Source organism: Nothobranchius furzeri, chromosome 6 (genome assembly GCF_043380555.1).
Source record: "Nothobranchius furzeri strain GRZ-AD chromosome 6, NfurGRZ-RIMD1, whole genome shotgun sequence".
In the NCBI taxonomy this organism is placed as follows: domain Eukaryota; kingdom Metazoa; phylum Chordata; class Actinopteri; order Cyprinodontiformes; family Nothobranchiidae; genus Nothobranchius; species Nothobranchius furzeri.
In genome coordinates, this window is record NC_091746.1 from 53310658 (window position 1) to 53325132 (window position 14475).

Below are 14475 nucleotides of genomic sequence, written 5' to 3' on the forward strand. Positions count from 1 at the left end.
CACATCTGGCAGCATGTTAAGCTCAAAACAAGAGTGATTTGTCAGGGAATCTGCACATTTTTGGAAGGTATACAAACCGACATATTTATCTGCCTTGCTCATTCAACAGACACTCGATACTTACAAGTTATGCTTCCTTGTAAAGGCAACTAATCAGGCATCCCAACAATCTAAAATACAACAGCAATTGTATTTCTGAATAGGTCAATTACTGACGGACTGAAATTTCACTTTACATACTTTTTTGTGAAGTTAGTTATCACAATACTGATACTTCAGAATTTTACTTCCACGAATAACTGATAGATGCTAACTAAAATACAAAGTGGTAACTATTTATGATGAATCATGATAGACAGTTAAAAGGGTTTTGTACCAATGCTTTGAAATTGGTCTATTCAAAAATAACATTAGTTTCTGCTCCACCTTTATACAATTGCAAATTTACAATGCTAATTTACACTAGATAGATTTACAGATAGATACATTTAGATTATCAGTCTCTATCTTTGAGTGACATTATCTACAGCCACATTCTGCCACCACCATTCCTTCATACTTGTGATTAAAAGTGACCACTCCGTTATCGTGATAAAGAAGAGTGATTGGCTCCAGTTTGGTTGGCACACAGCAGGCGGGGGAAGCTCTTTCTGGGCTCTTGAGGCTCAAGCGTGTCTGCACTATGGCATGTTTGGTAGGTGAGACCTCAGATGTCATAGGAGGGCTGCACACGCCATTGCACTTGTACGCCTCGTAGCCCAAAGGCTGGACTATCCACTTGTCCCAGCCGATGTCTTTAAAATCCACAAAGAGCGGCGTCCTCCTGCATGACTCACTCTTAACATTGCGACGAATTCGAGGAGGTGTGTCATAGATAAGGTTGGACTGTAGGTCCAAGGCAGACTGTTCGCCCAGCTCGTCCTGGTTAGCACGGTCAGTGTTGTGATTCATGTCCCCCCGGAAAAGTTGTTGGCTCCAGTCCATGTTTTGAGGAAGGTCATTCTCATGTTGAATCATCTGACCGAGCTCTTGTCTGTCCCGTTTGTGATCTCTACTCTGGTCATCTGAGAATACGATCATCATTGAATTGTGGGTCCCCTCCAAGTTTCTGTCAATGTCAATCTCAATCAAACCGTCGCCTCTCCCTGCTGTTTTCTGCATGACCTCTTCTTCTTCTGAGCCCAGACTTTCAATGTGAACCTCCAGCCTTCGAGTTGCACACCCTGATTTCCACCAAAGGGTAACCACATGAGTGAGGTCAAATGACACCCAGCTATTATCTTTGGCACGGATATGCTTTGTCATCAGTTCCTGCAAATCATTCATCTCCACCACCTCCTCTTTATCCCTCCCTCTCCCTTCTTTCCCCACCTCTTTTGTCCAGATAACTCCGTCATGTAGCATGTAGATTGTCACCTTGCAGTTAATCCCAGCATACGGTATTTGGGCCTTTTGCACAAGAATGAAAAGTCGAAGCTCAGCTATTGTTATGTGCTCATGGTGGGGCACGGAGATATTGAACAGAAGAGGATGAATTCTGACACCCCTGGCTTTTACACGAGAGGGGGAGAAATCTGAAATCAGAATACCAGAAAGGGTTTCTTAGTGATTTTTTTAATGTAGTCACTTCTTAAGTAAAATCTAATTAGAAAAATTAACTCTTTCAATCAGTGTTTACACTCCTATTTTATGATCTAACCCTCTCAATGACAAGAAAACCAAAAACAATATGCATCACATAGATTTGTCAAGAAACCTGAATTATGCTGTACCTTCATTCTTGAAACTGCGAACAATGTTGGCAGATGGTACTGCGGTGCGGTCGTTGGCGAAGCGATAGTAGAGCTCCAGCATGAATTCTGGTAGAGGTTCTGTGTGGGTGGCCTGGGCACTGGTTTGGGATGTTCGCTTTGTAAGGTTCAATGTGGAAATAAAATGGGTCAAAAAGTCCTGCGCATTGAGTGTATCGTCATCCACGTCTGATCGGTCAATCCTTGTCTTGTGGTAAATCTCAGAAGGCTTTATGGGACTACTCCAGCTCAAAGCAGTCAGTACCAGTAGCATGACGTTCAGAGTGTGAACAAACCCAAGGTTGGAGATAAATGAAGTGGTCATTGCTGAGCGAAGGAAAAATTTCAATCCAAATGCTGCTGTGAGATGAGAAAAGCTCTTAGAAACAAAACCTGCAGACTCTGTCATTAAAGGACAACAGGTTGCTGTTGGGGCCAAAGTGTGAAGCAGCTTTGCCCTTGTTGGTCTTGAAGTTTGGCTCTGAGGGCAGGGCTGTGGTGTCCCATGTGCTGCGCTGACATGTTTGGAGATGTCACTAAGGCCTTGCTTTGCCCTCCTCTCTCTCACCACTCCCAATACTGTTGTGGTGCATACCTTTCTTCTAAACGAACAGTGGTTTTCTAGTTTTCTAGCCATTTTCATGAACTTGGTTAGCTGTACTTTCCTGACACTCATTGAATTAAGACAATAACACTCTCAATTTTTACTTTGCAAGTTATCAACAACTATTAACAAATCACTGTCAAATCTACAAATGTGACTTAAAGGCTAAATGTTTAATAAAGGCTGACAATTTAATAAAAATCTTCTTTAAAAAAAACCTCCATGGGGTGTTTAAAGGTGTGCAGAATGAAGGTTCAGTATTTCCTTTTAAAGCTACATTTCAATTAAAAAATTATCAAATAGTTATATTGATAGGCACAGCACTCGGTTTATGTTTACAACTACCAGCCAGTAGAGGGCACCATTGCGGGTTGCCAAACACTCTGCTCGGCACAGCAAGGCAGGCACTGTGGAAAATGGCGAACTTGGCAAGTCAAGCAGCTGCTTCCCCAGATGTCGTTATCCTTCTCAGAAGAGGAGCAACCATAAAAGATCTGAAAGCAAAGTGAGTTTAGGTGAAGTCTACAACACATGGACCCAAATAAAACATTTCAGGTATCGGAAGCAAACCTGGCATCCCAACAGCTGGAACCTTGTTCTATTGTTGCAACTACAATCTCCACACACTAGATGTCGCTTTGGTGTTTGTGTTCCATATTCAAACTTTAAACCGTTGTATTCAATTGCAAGTTAATTTTATCAACTCATTTTTTATAGAGTTTTGGCTTTTAGCTTTTTAATGGTGTGCTATCTTGACCAGGTTGCCCTTTCAATAAAAAAGTAATCTCAAAGGATTTCCCTCCTAAAGAGAAAATGTGTAGTTTTAACCATTAATCTCTGGAAACATCCATCGAAATGTTGAAAATTAATTAAATGATGCGCAGATGTTGAAAAATATTGGCAGCTTCATAACATATAACTACAAAAATCGGGTCTCAAATACATGGCAGCGGGTCTAAGTCTCTGGGCAACACCATATTAGACACCATATTTCCTTCTACGGGAGCCTGTGAGGACAAAATGCCTTTACTGATTTGTAACAAACAGTTACAAAATTTTCACCATTTACAAATGCTTTTGCTTTACACATTTATCTCTTCATCCATTGTCAGTGATGAAAGGGAGTCTGTTATACTTGTCATTTTGCTGGAGGTAGTGCTCCCAGTGATTTTTGACCCAAATGGCCATCCATTGGTAAGGTCTTACTCGAACACAAAAATACTGGTTGCTTGCAATGATTTAGGTATGATTGCCCCCTATTCCCAGGGAAAATGCACTCCATTACCTTAAAGGTTAAATCAAGTCAAGTACAGGAAATGCAGTTAAACCAGCTGTGTGGAGATATCTAATAACACAAATCAAAATGAGAAACTATGCACAGCATTTATTTTCATTTTCATTCAGCATCGCAATGCAAAAAGAACCACTGCAAAGCAAATCCGTATCACTTGCCGGCATTAGCTAAGACACATGAATAACTCTTAATTAATAATGTGGGTATTACAATAAACATTGCAATATAAATGCCTTCATTTAGATTATTAACAGTCCTTTGTTACACATGTACAATCCCATTTTACCTGCCATTAAACAAATGCAACCAACTCGTACTGAGACCCAATGACCTCAACTCTCATGTATCAAGATTAAACTAAACTCTGATTATAGTTCTAATCCTAACCATTTCAGACACAGAATAAAAATATCTCAAGAAAATTTTAGGACCAAGATGTGTCTTTAAGCCTAGAACCAGAAAAAATGGACAATATAAAGAATCCACATACAATTCCAGGCTTTACGAGCTTGATAAACTAGGAGAATACTGTAAATGGGAATTAAAATTCAAATTTTACATGTCATATATTCTTTGGAGTCACTTTTAACCATAGTTTGCATATTTGGGCTATCTCATATATCACATAATCAAGAGTTTTAAACTTATAGAGTATCATCCTAAACGATTAAGTCTTATTGGCAAATGATTTCCTTAATAACAACAACGATACCGATAATTACATGTAAATGTTTGGCACATTAAGTTCAGTAAACAAAAGCCTGTTTTTTTTTTTTATGGATTGTGTTTGTATAAGAAGGAATCCGACGGCACAGATTTGCGATTTACCAACAGAGTGTTAGGCTATCTGCCTGACTTTAGCAGGACATGTCGTCAAGTTTACACCCAAGAGTCCAGTGGTGGAGGTTTGTTATCCATGAGGCCCACTGCAGGTCTGCCAGCTCTGATGAAAAGTTTCCTTTCACTTATCGCCTGTGCCAAAAAGAAAAAAATGCAGATGAAGTTGGTCTATTAGCATAAGAAACACACACACACACTGTTGCAAAGCTCCAACATTCTTTTGAAGGTATGTGATCATGTTTTTGCCTGTATCTGTGTACATATGTGTGTTTGAAGAATTCAAAGATCACTGTGGCAGAGCTTGAGAGATGCAGTCAGGAGATGGGAGAAAGTTGTAGAAAGTCAACCATCACTGCAGCCCTCCACCAGTCAAGGCTTTATGGCAGAGGGGCCTGTCGGAAGCCTCTCCTCAGTGCAAGACACATGAAACCCTGCATGGAGTTTGCTAAAAGACACCTGAGGAACCCAGAGATAGTGAGAAATAAGATTCTCTGGTCTGATGAGACCAAGATAGAACTTTCTGGTCTTAATTCTAAGCGGTATGTATGGACAAAACCAGGCACTGCTCATCACTTGCCCAATACAGCCCCCACAGTGAAGCATGGAGGTGGCAGCATCATGCTGTGTGGGTGATTTTCAGCTGCAGAGACAAGATGACTGGTTACAATCGAGGGAATGATGAATGCGGCCAAATACAGGGATATCCTGGACAAGAACTTTCTCCAGAGTGCTCAGGACCTCAGACTGGGTTGAAGGTTTACTCTCCTGCATGACGATGACTCTAAGCACACAGCTAAAATAACAAAGGAGTGGCTTCACAGCAACTCTGTGACTGTTCTTGAATGGTCCATCCAGAGCCCTGACCGAAACCCAACTGAGCATCTCTGGAGAGACCTAAACATGGCTGTCCACCAACGTTCACCATCCAACCTGACAGAACTGTAGAGGATGTGCAAGGAGGAATGGCAGAGGATCCCAAAATCCAGGTGTAAGAAACTTGTTACATCTTTACCAAGAAGACTCATGGCTGTATTAGCTCAGAAGGGTGTTTCTACTATGTACTGAGCAAAGGATCTGAATACTTAACATGTGATGGTTCAGTTTTCTTTTTTAACTAATCTGCATAAATTTATGGGTTGCTTTATAAAATTCTGTTATTCTGTTAATATGGGGTGCTGTGTGCACATCAACTCATTAACTGCCGGCCATTTCCTTATCAGAAAAGCCTCTCGCTGCCAGCGTGTTTTGAGTGTTTTTACTGTTTTTTGAAGAGTCACAGAACGTTGTGTTCTATGATGATGTCAACGCCAAAACTATCAAAACACAGTTGACTCACTTATTGCATCAGGAAGAATCCATGTGCTTCTAGCGTTATCCATTCTTTCATAATCCGTTGTCGAATTGAATGACCAGCTTTATAGTTGTGATGTTTGTTCTCACGGTGCGGGAGCTCGTTCCAATGACCGCCCAGTAAAAAAATGCAAATGACGACTTTTTTCGTCTATGGCAGTAAATGAGTTAATGAGACAAAACTGAATTCATAGGATTTTAACAAATGGCTGCAATATAACAGAGTAAAAAAATTAACAGGGGTCTGAATACTTTCCATACCCACTGTATATAACCTTAAAAATGGGGTCTAAAATACATGGAAGTGGGTCTAAGCTTCTGGGCAACACCATATTAGACACCGTGTTTCCTTCTACATGAGCCCACTAGAAAAAAACACATTTACTGACTAGCAACAAGCGATCACAAAGACTTTAATCATTCATAAACATTGTTTTACACATTTACCTATTCACTTGTTACCAATGATGAAAGGGAGTCTGATGTGCTTGTTGTTTTGTTGGAGGTTGAACGATCTGATGAAGTACTTATTAGGAAATTGCACTCTCTGTGATTTTTGACTCACAAAAACACTGCTTGCTTGTGATGATTTAAGTATGTATTGCCCCCTATTGTCAGGGAAAATACACACTGTCACTTTAAGAGCAAAACTTGTTCTTATCAATCTGATCAAAAATCTAAGTTTATTCAGAATGTACCCAAGCATGTCATTTCACGTCTTATCTTTATATATTTGGGGTCAACACTTTTTCTCTAATAGCAAATCATCTTATAAGCTGATTTGAATGCAAATTTGATAAAGTCTATCTATAACATGACTCTAAAGTCATCACAGCCTACTGACCTTCGAAAATCAGTCAGAGTTGCAGATATTGAGCTACAACGTAATTCATCACACACACAATTACGAGGCAACTTTCATGATGTTACTTTCAAAAGTGGTTAAAATACTCAATGGTTACCTGAAGAGCATCTCTCTCTGCAACAGGCACCTTTCCATCTCCAACTCTGTCATTAGGCTCCAAGGTAGAATATACATCTGCATAAAAAAAGAATATCATCTAAACACATTTATCAACATTCATCCATTATTTTTGCATTATTGTGGACATTATTTAAATTACTCCAACAAATACATTGTATCATGATCGTAGGTGAGGGTAGGAACGTAGATCGACTGGAAATTCAAGGGCTTTGCCTTCTGGCTCAACTCTCTCCCACCACAACAGACCGGTACAATGCCAGCTTCGCTGCAGACGTAGCACCAATCTGCCGATCAATCTCATGCTCCATCTTTCCCTCACTCGTGAACAAGACCCCAAGATACTTAAACTCCTCCACTTGGGGCAGGACCTCATCCCTGACTCGGAGAACGCATTCTACCCATTTTTTATTTAAGACCATGGTCTCAGATTTAAGTCGGGCGGACACAGTGCGACTTTTTCACTCGTAGCACTCAGCTTCAGCTCAAACTTTACGACTTCCTCACAGGGCAGATCTATCGAGTCATGTGCTCACACTGTACGACCCAGTTCTCGGATGCGACCTGACTGCTCACACTGTACGTCTGGTAGCAACACGTCGGACCTAAAAAAAATATGCTAAAAATAGCAGTTTTTACACAACACGTCAGACTTTCTTGTCTTGTTTTGCTTGTTGTCCTTCGGGAGTGCTGCAGATGAGGAAAACGAAATAAAGAAAGTAAATCTGTGTTTTGTGATCGGTTTAATTTGACATGAGCACAACAAACATGCTTTCTTGACAATACTTGTCATTGTGTGTAAAAAAAACGTGTAGAAATAAAAACAAACAACGTGTGTCATTAGCGGGCGAGCGGTTTTGATGCATGATTGCGCGTGCGCCTTGAGCGGTTCTGGTACTTTTTGGGTCGCAGCCGCTCGCTGCACCGCTTCAACCCTCACGAGGGACGAGCAAAATATCAAACATTCCAGAAGTCCGTGCTAGCTCACGATTGCTGATCGGTAGCTGGTCACGTGGTGTTAATCACCTCTCGTAACCCCGTGTATACTACACGACGCTCAGCGCAAAACTCGCCCCGATCTTGTGGAAAATCGGCTCAAAAAAGTTAAAAAGTCGCACAGTGTATGCCCGGCTTTAGAGAAGCTGATTGTCATCCCAGCTGCTTCGCACTTGGCAATGAACTGCTACAGTGAGAGCCGGAGACCATGTTCAGATGAAACCCAACAGAACTACATCATCTGCAAAAAGCTGACTCAATTCTCAGGCCACCAAAAAAGGATCCCCTCAACACCTTGGTTGCATCTTGAAATCCTGTCCATAAAAGTTATGAACAGAATCGGTGACAAAGAGCAGCCTTGGTGGAGTCCAACCTTCACTGGAAATGAACCCGACTTACTGCCAACAATGCAGACCAAGATCTTACACCAGTCATACAGGGACCTAACAGCCCATATCAGAGGGACTGGTACCCCATACTCATGAAGTACCTGCCAAAGCCCCCCCCCCCCCCCCCCCCCCTTGCTAATGCAGGAGATAGGTGTAGGAGACTATTTTCATGTTCAGCATGCTGATTATAATCAGAAATACAATTTTAAAATGGGTTCTCAAACAAACAAAACACACACGCTTAATGGCACATGTCTGTGATAATAACCTTCAGAGAATGTTGTTAGACTGATGCTAATGGCCCAGCATTGGAAATCTTCAATTCTTTGTTCATAAAATGACATGAAGGACATTTACATGCCTGAAAACATTTTACGATTCCAGATGTATTTGGCGGTTTGATCAAATTTTACTTGAGTAAGAGGATGCAACAATTTCCTGACCTTGGTTTTTCTCCATGAGAGGCAAAGTGATGTCATCGCTGTGTTGTTTTCCACTCTTGGATTTTTTTGTCCCTCCTGAAGTCGTGGGCTTTGAAATTAAATAAAAGAAAAAGGGTTTTCTTTTACACAAATGTTTTTACCACACCTCAGGCAGAAAGGCTCATTAGGAATTTATTAACCCAACAGTAGTTTATAATGCACCTTTCTATTGTCTTTTGTTACAATGGTATTATCAGATATACTGTAGTGAACAACTTGTGCCGTTTTAAAGGCTATGGAACGGTGTGAAATACCTTAAAGTGACTTTTGTTCCAGCCGGCTTTGATCAGAGTGGTTCTCAGCTCCTTGTAGGCCCAGATTGTCTGAAGCACATGAGAAGCCGCCTTGGTCTCTCGTGCAGATTGGCTGTCAAGAAATCATTGTGATGGTGTGGTAAATGATGTAAAACAGCTCCAAGAGATTCCTGTCTCATTAATTAAAGTCCATGAATGCCCTGGGATGGTGATGCCCATTTTATCGGAAGATGCTGCTCTGAAACTGTCAGTGATATTAGCATTTTAAATATCAGTCTAATGCTTACCCATACAGTTATACAAAGATGCACATTTTTAGATTTACGTAAGAAATATGCATGTATTTGGATATATATGTATGAAGGAAAATACTGATACACTGAAATATCACAGTGTTTTGTGGTATGATACTGAATTAACATTTAAAAGCAGTGCATCATGTTTTTTTTTGAGAATTTATATGCTAACATTTACTGTTTTATTTTGTGCAGTGCAGTTCAATCTCCAACTGCTAGGTGGCAGCAGTTTTACCACCTTCATTCTGACATAACAACCAGATCTTGCAATAAGAAGCCTAAGTCACCCCGAGACCATGGGTCCCCGGAAGAATGGAAAAATAAATGCAAGTCAATGGGGCTAAAAAGGCTATTTTGCTAATCTCATTTGTTAAGCGCCATTGATTTCACATATGATGTCCTTTAATTTTATAGACCAATTCTGAAGCCAAGAAAGCACTTATTTTGGAACGGCGGAAAAAGTTATTGTAGGTTTTGTGTGAAAAGATGTATAGAACTACAAATGTTCATCCCACCAAATTGATGTAATCGAACCAGACATGAGGAAGAGAAGATTCGTTTATTGAGCTTTAAATCCTTCTTCCAGGAGGACGAAGGAGCATTAAATGTAAAGAAAGCTGCAATAAATCTGGCCATGTGGTAAGTACCAAATACGGTAGGGTTGAAGATATTCTGCTGTGACGTCATATGTGTGGCGTCTGAATTGTTGTTATTTTAATTGCAAATTTTTACACACTAAAAACATTAAATAACAGGACATACATAGTCAAAACACACATTACTTTTAATTTAAATTGAAGTACAACATATCTGTGATTCAGGGCATGAGAAGAAGAAATTATCATTTCTATAATGCCTCTCAAGATAAAAATCACGAGGCGCTTCACAAAAACAAATAATGTAAAAATATAAAAAAGAATTTAGAAAATGGTTAAAAATATATTTTAAATGAGCAAAATTTGACAATTGTGATTAAAAAATGCTAAGAAAGATAGAAAGTGAACAGGAAAGAGGGAAATCAGTGGATCCTGAGGAAGGTGGAATAGGTGGGGAGAGCAGAATAAAGAGAGAGTGGTGAAGAAGGTCATACAAAAGCCACTTTGAACAAGTGAGTTTTCAGCTGCTTTTTAAAGGAGTCCACTGAGTCCACTGATCTCAGGCTCAGGGGGAGAGAGTTCCAGAGTCTGGGGGCCACAGCAGCAAATGATCTGTCACCTTTGGTCTTTAGCCTGGTGCTGCACAACCAGTAGGCTTTGATCACTGGACCTCAGGGACCTGCTGGGGGTGTAGGGACTAAGAAGATCACCAATGTAAGATGGTGCTTGTCCATGTAAGGCCCTGTAGACCAGAACCAGGATCTTGAAATGAACCCTGAAGTTGACTGGCAGCCAATGAAGCTGGAGGAGAAGCGGGGTGATGTGGGTGTGTTTGGCGGACTTGGTCAGAAGTCGAGCACAGGCATTCTGAACCACCTGTAGACAGTTCAGGGAGGTTCTGCTCAGACACATGAAAAGAGAGTTGCAGTAGTCTAAGCGTGAGGAGATGAAGGTGTGGATAACTGTCTCAAGTTCAGAGTGGGACAGAATGGGACTCAGCTTAGTAATGTTACTGAGATGGAAGAAGGAAGAGCGAACAAGAGAACTGACATGAGAATCCAGGGTGAGAGCTGGGTCAAAGGTCATGCCAAAATTCCTGACGGAAGGTTTGGTGTGAGAAGCAAGCTGATCAAGAGAGTCTCTGACCTTGGGAACCAGCTTGTCTGGGGCACAGATGAGGATCTCAGTCGTATCTTCATTCAGCTGAAGAAAGCTCCCAGCCATCCAGGTTTTGATAGAGTCTAAGCAGGTGTGTAACAGCTGCAGCTTAGACATCTCATGGGGCTTAAAGGAGATGTACAGCTGGACGTCATCTGCATAAAGATGGTAGGAGATTCCTTTGAAGGAGCTCACGATGTGCTGAAGAGGAAGCAGATAGAGGAGGAAGAGCAGAGGCCCCAGCACAGAACCTTGTGGGACACCATGGGTAAGAGAGGTGGTGGAGGACCTAAACTTGGAGACGGCCACAGAAAAGGAGCGCTAAGAGAGATAAGAGGAGAACCACTCCAGAGCAGTTCCTGATAGGTCTACCCAGTGTCTCAGCCTCTCCAGTAGCAGGCGATGGTCAACAGTGTCAAAGGCTGCAGTCAGGTCCAGCAGGACCAGAACAGAACAGTCCCCTGCATCAATGTGAGTCAGAAGGTCATTAGAGACCCTAAGAAGAGCTGTTTCAGTAGAATGAGCTCTACGAAAACCTGAATGTAAGCAATCATTGATGTTATGTTCATCGAGACCAGCTGTGAGTTGTTTAGCCACAACCTTTTCCAAGATCTTGGAGATGAACGGAAGTTTAGAGATGGGTCTGAAGCTGCAATGGTGAGAGGGGTCAAGACTCGGTTTTTTAAGAAGCGGGTGGATTACAGTGTTCTTAAAGTAAGCAGGGACCTGACCAGAAACCAGAGAAGCATTAATTATAGAGAGCACGCTGGGACAGATGGGCTGAAAGGCACTTTTAAACAAAGATGAGGGTAAGATGTTGAGGGGGCATGCAGAGGTCTTCATAGAGTTAACTAGTTTGGTTAACTCAGGCAAAGAAACAGGAGCAAAGCTATCTAGGATGATGGGCCTGGTTGGAGTCGGGAGAGGCAGCGATAAGGCTGAAGGAGAGATGCTAGATCTGACCTTATTGACTTTGTCCACAACAAAAGACAGAAAGTTCTCACAGTCTGCAACAGAGTGGATGGAGGTTGTAGGAGAGGCAGGAGCAGATTAGAAAATAGGGAGGAGTTTTAGGCTCCCTCTAACACTGGATGTGTCTTAAAACATTCTAGTCTGAGTTTTCTAATTAAATGTATAATATGTAAGAAATTTTACAGTAAAATAATCACCAAACAGTCTAATGTGTCGATCATGTTGGAAGGAAGGTTACACTGAGGGAGATTTCCTTTTCAGCTGGCAAGGGGAGTTGTCAGTTTTTCTGTTTCAAAAAAGCTAAAGAGTGGCTTACACCCAAAATTCCACTATCTCCGCTCCGGCACGAACTCCGCAGCAAAAACGGTCCCGTTGTAGTCAATCAGAGCTGTTCCACTACTGCGGAAGTGCGGCGCAGTGCGCCGCCCGCCGTTCCGCCATCTGGCAAAAATAGGATCAACTCTATTTTTGCCGGATGGCGGAGCACCTCCGCAGTCAATGGACAGAAATCCCAACTGCCCAACAGGAAAGGGGGCAAGCACAACTTCCGTTATTTCACAATAAATCGATAAACAAAAAGCGTTTTTTGTTTCATATGCACAGGTTTAACAACTTTTAACAACTATTAATGGTGGTTGAACTTTAAATGCACAAAAATAAGCCATAAATACAGTTTCCACTATCAAAGTTGTCACACTTTGTTGATCCAAACACTGCTGATCTCTCAACACAAATGATGGGCAGATTAAGCAATTAATTTCGATGCTTCTCCCACACAATGGGTGTTTGGATCTAACTTCCATGTTTATTGCTCGGACTGTATCGCAAGATCTCGAAAATCCCGCGCATGCCTGTTTGCGCACCTCAGGTCTCCGCACCGGAGCGGAGCCGTTGTAGAGCAGGTACAGTATAATTTGAGTTCGGAAGCGAGCGGCAGCGGAGGGCGGGGGCGGAGCGGAGATAATGGAATTTTGGGGTTACCAAGATATATCTGATATATCTGATATATATATATATATATATATATATATCAGACATATATATCTGGTTTCTACATGATATCAGAAGGAGACTGCTTGTTTCTTTATGATGTCAGAAGGAGACTGCTTGTTTCTACATTTCAGAAAGAGACTGCTTGTTTCTACATGATATCAGAAGGAGACTGCTTGTTTCTTTATGATGTCAGAAGGAGACTGCTTGTTTCTTTATGATGTCATAAAGAGACTGCTTGTTTCTACATGATATCAGAAGGAGACTGCTTTTTTCAAAAAATGAACATTTTAACTTTTTAATGAACCTTTAAACGTTTTTAAAAATGAACATTTAAACATTGTAATGAAAAATTTAATGTTTTAATGAACCTTTAAACGTTTTTAAAAATGAACATTTAAACGTTTTAATGAAGAATTTAATGTTTTAATTGAACATTTAAGCATTTTAATGAACATTTGAACGTTTTTAAAAATGAACATTTAAACGTTTTAATGAAGAATTTAACGTTATAATGAACATTTAAACATTTTAATGAACATTTTAACGTTTTTAAAAATGAATATTTAAACATTTTAATGAAGATTTTAACGTTTTAATGAACATTTTAACGTTTTAATGAACATTTTAATGTTTTAATGAACATTTTAACGTTTAAAAAAATGAACATTTAACCGTTTTATTGAAGAATTTAACGTTTTAATGAACATTTAATCATTTTAATGATGATTTTAACGTTCTTAAAAATGAACATTTAAACATTTTAATGAAGATTTTAACGTTTCAATGAACATTTTAACATTTTAATGAACATTTTAACGTTTTAATGAACATTTTAACGTTTTTAAAAACGAACATTTAAACGTTTTAATGAAGATTTATATTCAACAAGCATATATATATATTCTGATATATATCAGACATATATATCTTGTTTCTACATGATATCAGAAGGAGACTGCTTGTTTCTTTATGATGTCAGAAAGATACTGCTTGTTTCTTTATGATATCAGAGGCAGACTGCTTGTTTCTTTATGATGTCAGAAGGAGACTGCTTGTTTCTTTATGATATCAGTAGGAGACTGCTTGTTTCTTTATGATGTCAGAAGGAGACTGCTTGTTTCTTTATGATGTCAGAAGGAGACTGCTTGTTTCTTTATGATGTCAGAAAGAGACTGCTTGTTTCTACATGATATCAGAAGGAGACTGCTTTTTTCAAAAAATGAACATTTTAACTTTTTAATGAACCTTTAAATGTTTTTAAAAATGAACATTTAAACGTTGTAATGAAGAATTTAATGTTTTAATGAACATTTAAGCATTTTAATGAACATTTGAACGTTTTTAAAAATGAACATTTAAAAGTTTTAATGAAGAATTTAACATTTTAATGAACATTTAAACATTTTAATGAACATTTTAACGTTTTCAAAAATGAATATTTAAATATTTTAATGAAGATTTTAACGTTTTAATGAACAT

General features: G+C 39.8%; 2 protein-coding genes across 4 annotated transcripts in view; both read right to left on the reverse strand.

Moving 5' to 3' along the window:
• Positions 1–504: 504 nt before the first annotated feature.
• Positions 505–3624, reverse strand: LOC107373881 (bone morphogenetic protein 10). Its single transcript, XM_015942025.3, has 2 exons — positions 1773–3624; positions 505–1574 (listed from the first exon to the last, which is right to left on the reverse strand). Exons 1-2 carry the CDS (start codon positions 2464–2466, stop codon positions 520–522), a joined length of 1749 nt encoding a protein of 582 aa, XP_015797511.3. The 5' UTR covers positions 2467–3624; the 3' UTR covers positions 505–519.
• A 134-nt stretch (positions 3625–3758) lies between these two features.
• The window catches only part of arvcfa (ARVCF delta catenin family member a), an 84212-nt gene continuing 73495 nt past the window's right edge, over positions 3759–14475 (reverse strand). For all 3 annotated transcript variants that reach the window (XM_070552766.1, XM_070552765.1, XM_070552764.1), the window contains 4 exons: positions 8982–9093; positions 8689–8776; positions 6841–6917; positions 3759–4660 (listed from right to left, as the gene is read on the reverse strand). In XM_070552766.1, the coding sequence (XP_070408867.1) occupies positions 4568–4660; positions 6841–6917; positions 8689–8776; positions 8982–9093 (370 nt within the window). In that variant the 3' untranslated portion in view covers positions 3759–4567. The remainder of the gene's footprint in view (positions 4661–6840; positions 6918–8688; positions 8777–8981; positions 9094–14475) is intronic.

Excerpts from the sequence above, each read along its gene's own strand:
- LOC107373881 (XM_015942025.3), bottom strand. The coding sequence starts at position 2,466 with ATGAGTGTCAGGAAAGTACAGCTAACCAAGTTCATGAAAATGGCTAGA. Across the intron at positions 1,575-1,772 it reads TCGCAGTTTCAAGAATGAAG|ATTTCTCCCCCTCTCGTGTA; the intron begins GTACAGCATAAT and ends TTCTGATTTCAG.